Genomic DNA, 5,511 nt, shown 5'->3' with positions numbered 1-5,511 from the left:
TTTATACAGTTTGGAACTCTTCTTTTTAATATAATCGGTAGCTCTCTGGTCCGTTTCAAAAAAAAATCACAACAAAGAGCCTGGAACCATCATCAAGTTGGACTATGAAAAGGGTGAATTGGGACTTCTTGTTTGAAATTCTGACCACTAAAGGGTTCTGTGTTGAATGGATTGAATGGATAAAACAAGTAGTAAAAGGGGGCTCAGTGGGGCTCACTCTTAACAGAGAGGAAAGCAACTTCTTTAAAACTCGAAAAGGCTTAAGATAGGGAGACCCTCTGTCTCCTTTGTTGTTCAACCTAGTAGGAGATATTCTAACTAGAATGCTTATGAAAGCAGCTAGACAGGATATGATTAAAGGACTGTTGGGGGATTTGAGGCCAGGAGGCGTTATCTTCCTGCAATATGCAGATGACACAATTCTCTTCTCATCTGCGGATGAGGAGAAGCTGAAGAATCTGAAATGCACCTTGAATTGTTTTGAAAGGTTGTCGAGGATGAGAGTAAATTTTAGCAAGAGTGAGGTCGTTCCAATGAACGTGGAGGAGGATCAAGCGCATAGAATCTCTCACATAATGGGTTGCCCCATTGGGGCACTTCCTATGAAGTATCTAGGAGTGCCTTTGCATTATTCCAAGTTGACGAGAGAGGACATCCAGCCCCTAATAGATAAGATGGTGAAAAGGATAGCAGGGTGGAGAGGAAGGCTCCTATCCTATAGTGGAAGATTGGTGCTAATTGGAACATGTCTGTCTAGCATTCCAATCTACCTGCTATCGTTCATCAAGTTCCCTAAATGGGCCATCGAGCTCCTGAATTCCCACATGGCGCATTGCCTGTGGAATAACTTTGATGGCCATAGAACTTATCACCTGGCCAACTGGCCCTCGGTATGCTTGAAAAAGGAGTACGGGGGTTTGGGGATGCCTGACCTGAGAGATTTAAACATCTGTCTGCTAAGCTCTTGGATCAGAGATGTAGCAATGGTAAAGATCAGCTATGGAGACGGTTGACCATAAATATAATACCCAGAAAACTAACATCCTCTCCTGTATAGACACAAATGCCTCCCAGTTCTGGAGGGGTGTGATGTGGGCTGGTAAAGTGGCGAAAATGGGGTATAGATGGAAGATTGGAAATGGTAGACCTGTTAAGTTCTGGGAAGACAATTGGCTAGGCTCCTGCAGCTTAGCCACTCTCTATTGGGAAATTTATGAGCTGATAAATGAACAAACAGGTACTGTAGCAGACCTGTGGGATGGGGTTAATCTTAAGTGTACGTTTAGAAGGTGTGCCACGCCTAGGCTGATGAGGATGTGGGATGAAATAATCCAGCTAGCAACCACCATAGTTTTCAAGGGGAGGAGGATGCTCTGATTTGGCAGTTCACCTCCAATGGTGTGTACTCAACCCAATCCTTGTACAAGATTATTAACTTCAGAGGAGTGAAACCGGTGTACACCCCCTCGGTTTGGAAGCTTCGGATACCCCCGAGAATCCATGTTTTCTTGTGGTTGCTCTCAAAAAATAAACTTTTGACTAGGGATAATCTAGAAAAGAGAAGGGAAGTAGAGGATAGAACTTGCCTTTTTTGCAGTGAATATGAGAGCACTGTACATCTGTTCTTTGGATGTGTTATTGCCAAAAGAGTTTGGCAGGGGCTCGCTGTCATCATGCAGGAGTCACCTTGTGCTGACTATGAGGCAGTAGCTAGAACCTGGCTTAGTGATAAGAGAAATGCAGCTAGAAACATGTTCAATGCTGCAGCCCTGTGGGGCATTTGGAAACTAAGAAATTGTATGTGTTTTCAGGGTGGCTCTGGCACAGTATGCGGCAACTATGGCGACTCATCTTGCAGCTGTTGCAAAGCTGGAAGGTGCTGTGCCCATTAAGACACCTCGAGGTGTTCGAGCATTGGCTAATGAAGCTGGAGGATCTGACAAGACAACCAGAGATGATCTTGTGGACGGGTGGTGCTTGCTGATGGCAGGCCGGAAGCAACAGGAAGAAGCTGACACCGTCTTTGGGGGGTCTGCATGGCTTCTGCCCTGATGGAGCAACGAGAGCTCCGAGCTGCTGCTCGTCTGTTATAGAAATTAAGTTTTTGTATATGTAGAACCTTTGCCGAAACAATATGGGGGCGTCCTGTATCTGTAATGTGCTGAGAACTCTGACCTTGAGTCCTGTTGCAATGCATACGGACAGGGGTGGTCATGCCCTGGAATTCTAAAAAAAAAAGATCAGTAGTGTTTGTTTGATATCAACTCATTTCCAAACTCTTAGACAAACACTGAATGGCCTGATTAGTTTGGGTGGCACAGCTCTGCGAACCCCTATAGTAGTAGCTCTGATCATCGCTTGACCAAGGGGGAAACTGACAGAGATTAATCCGTTGTTGACACACAGGAATCAGAACGTGCAAATTGAGAAAACAACAGTAGTATATCTATATTCATCAACTCCTAAACTCAAGCAGAGATGATTACAAGAACACACGTATGATGTTCTTACAAATTATTTACTCTACCAAACCTAATACATATGATTCACTCTACTGAACCTACTACCACATGGACACTGACTTGGAACATCCTCCAGGCATTAACACCGTATTATTCCACACGGACAGATTAACACGCCATGACGCAGGCGAGACAAACCAACTCTCTCGTCTCTCCCCCGAACCTGCATGCAGAAACATTACAGCTCCAGCTCAGGACCTGTCGCGAGTCGCTTAGTCCACCTCCTCAATCTTTGGCCCGGCGCCGCTTCCACCGCCGGTGCCGGCGCCGTTGGGCACGTCCTCGTCCATGCCCGCGGCGCCGCCCTCGCCCTGGTACATCTTGGAGATGATGGGGTTGCAGATCCCCTCCAGCTCCTTCATCTTGTCCTCGAACTCCTCGGCCTCGGCGAGCTGGTTGCCGTCGAGCCACTTGATGGCGTCCTCGATCGTGTCCTCGATCTTCTTCCTGTCCTCCGCGGGCAGCTTCGACGCGATCTTGTCGTCCCGCACCGTGTTGCGCATGTTGTACGCGTAGTTCTCCAGCGCGTTGCGGGCCTCCACCTTGCGCTTCACCTCCTCGTCCTCGGCCTTGTACTTCTCGGCCTCCTGCACCATGCGCTCGATCTCCTCCTTGCTCAGCCGGCCCTTGTCGTTGGTTATGGTGATCTTGTTCTTCTTACCCGTCGTCTTGTCCTCCGCCGACACGTTCAGGATGCCGTTCGCGTCGATGTCGAAGGTCACGTTGATCTGGGGCACGCCCCTGGGAGCCGGAGGGATGCCGGTCAGCTCGAACTTGCCGAGCAGGTTGTTGTCCTTGGTCCTCGTCCTCTCACCCTCGTACACCTGGATGAGCACGCCGGGCTGGTTGTCGGAGTAGGTGGAGAAGACCTGCTCCTTCTTGGTCGGAATGGTGGTGTTCCTCGGGATCAGCACAGTCATGACGCCACCGGCCGTCTCCAGCCCGAGTGAGAGCGGCGTGACGTCGAGCAGGAGCAGGTCCTGCACTTTCTGGTTGCCCTCGCCGCTGAGGATGGCAGCCTGGACAGCTGCGCCGTACGCGACGGCCTCGTCGGGGTTGATGCTCTTGCAGAGCTCCTTTCCGTTGAAGAAGTCCTGGAGTAGCTGCTGCACCTTGGGGATACGGGTGGAGCCTCCGACGAGCACGACGTCGTGGATCTGCGACTTGTCCATCTTGGCGTCGCGGAGGCACTTCTCCACGGGCTCCATGCACTTCCTGAAGAGGTCCATGTTGAGCTCCTCGAACCTTGCCCGAGTGATGGTCGCATAGAAGTCGATGCCCTCATAGAGCGAGTCGATCTCAATGGTGGTCTGGGCGGTGGAGGAGAGCGTCCTCTTGGCCCTCTCGCAGGCCGTCCTCAGCCGCCGGAGCGCCCTCGGGTTGCCGCTGATGTCCTTCTTGTGCTTCCTCTTGAACTCCTGCACGAAGTGGTTCACGAGCCGGTTGTCGAAGTCCTCGCCGCCCAGGTGGGTGTCACCGGCGGTGGCCTTGACCTCGAAGATGCCCTCCTCGATGGTGAGGATGGACACATCGAAGGTGCCGCCGCCGAGGTCGAAGATGAGGACGTTCTTCTCGCCGGTGCTGGCGGCCTTCTTGTCGAGCCCGTAGGCGATGGCGGCGGCGGTAGGCTCGTTGATGATGCGCGTGACGTTGAGGCCCGCGATGACGCCGGCGTCCTTGGTGGCTTGGCGCTGGGAGTCGTTGAAGTAGGCCGGCACGGTGATGACGGCGTTCTTGATGGTGGTGCTGAGGTATGCCTCGGCGATCTCCTTCATCTTGGTGAGCACCATGGAGGAGATCTCCTCCGCCGAGAACTTCTTCTCCTCGCCCTTGTAGGTCACCACGATCATGGGCTTGTCGGCCGGGCCGGGGACGACCTTGAACGGCCACATCTTCATGTCCGCCTGCACGGACGGGTCCGAGAAGCGCCTGCCGATGAGCCGCTTGGCGTCTGCATGGCAGAAGCAGAGTGGTTAAGAGACTAGTCGCAGTGGATAATCACAATTTTCTGTGTTATAAATACTCCTATTCTGTGCTAACAAATTTCACTATTGTGAAAAGGTGCATCTAGTTTTTTACTAGAGATAAAAAATTTAGCGCTGCTCTGCCAGCAAAAAAAACAGAGTAGTGGGAGCAGAGCATGGAGCCGTGCAATTGTGATAACTGAGTGATACAGCAGATTTGTTCTGACTTATTCATTATGGTCACCGATCATCATCATATAACTAGTTCGTTTTGACACCACAACCACGAAACTAGAATTATTCCCAAAAAGGCGCGGAAGAGGAAGACTTACCAAAGACGGTGTTGGTGGGGTTCATGGCGACCTGGTTCTTGGCGGCCTCGCCGATGAGCCTCTCGGTGTCGGTGAACGCCACGTACGAGGGCGTGGTGCGGTTGCCCTGGTCGTTGGCGATGATCTCCACCCGGTCATGCTGCCACACCCCGACGCACGAGTAGGTGGTGCCGAGGTCGATGCCGATCGCCGGGCCCTCCCCCTTGCTCGCCATCTCTCCTTCCTCCGATCAAAATTCCAAGCTCGAAGAGCTGATTGGTGCGCGTCGTACGCCTGAGCGCGATTTCGGAATCGAGAGCTTCTGCTCTGATGATCGAGTGATTGCTTGATTGATGCTTTGCTCTGTTTCTCTGAGTTGTTGGGATGAGGCGAATAGGGGGCGGCGGCGTCCGTTTATATACAGGCGCCGGGCCGGGGAGCGGTGGCGTTCGGGAAGGTTCGTGCGGGGGGTGATGTGGCGGCGCCCGGCGCGCGGGCGACGCTGGTTCGGGGTCGGGAGGCGTAGGCTGGAGGCGCGCCGCGCGCGCGGGAGCTGGTGGAGAGTTCGGGCGCGCGCGGGAGCTCTCCAGAACGGTGCGCGGGGTTCGCTACTTCGCTCGGTCGGTCGTCGCAGGTTTCGTGCGGCTTCCACCAGTTCGGTTGGGTTGGGGCTAGCGACTTGGCGGGGCCTGGGAGACTGGGTGGGGAGTCGAT

The 5,511-nt window shown here is 52.8% G+C and overlaps 1 protein-coding gene across 1 annotated transcript; it reads right to left on the bottom strand.

Moving 5' to 3' along the window:
• Positions 1-2,423: 2,423 nt before the first annotated feature.
• On the bottom strand, positions 2,424-5,192 carry LOC101765676 (heat shock cognate 70 kDa protein). Its single transcript, XM_004984686.2, has 2 exons — positions 4,819-5,192; positions 2,424-4,473 (listed from the first exon to the last, which is right to left on the bottom strand). Exons 1-2 carry the CDS (start codon positions 5,030-5,032, stop codon positions 2,735-2,737), a joined length of 1,953 nt encoding a protein of 650 aa, XP_004984743.1. The 5' UTR covers positions 5,033-5,192; the 3' UTR covers positions 2,424-2,734.
• Between the last annotated feature and the right edge of the window lie 319 nt (positions 5,193-5,511).

This window comes from Setaria italica, chromosome IX, assembly GCF_000263155.2.
Source record: "Setaria italica strain Yugu1 chromosome IX, Setaria_italica_v2.0, whole genome shotgun sequence".
NCBI lineage: Eukaryota > Viridiplantae > Streptophyta > Magnoliopsida > Poales > Poaceae > Setaria > Setaria italica.
This window is presented reverse-complemented; position numbering and strand designations above follow the sequence as displayed.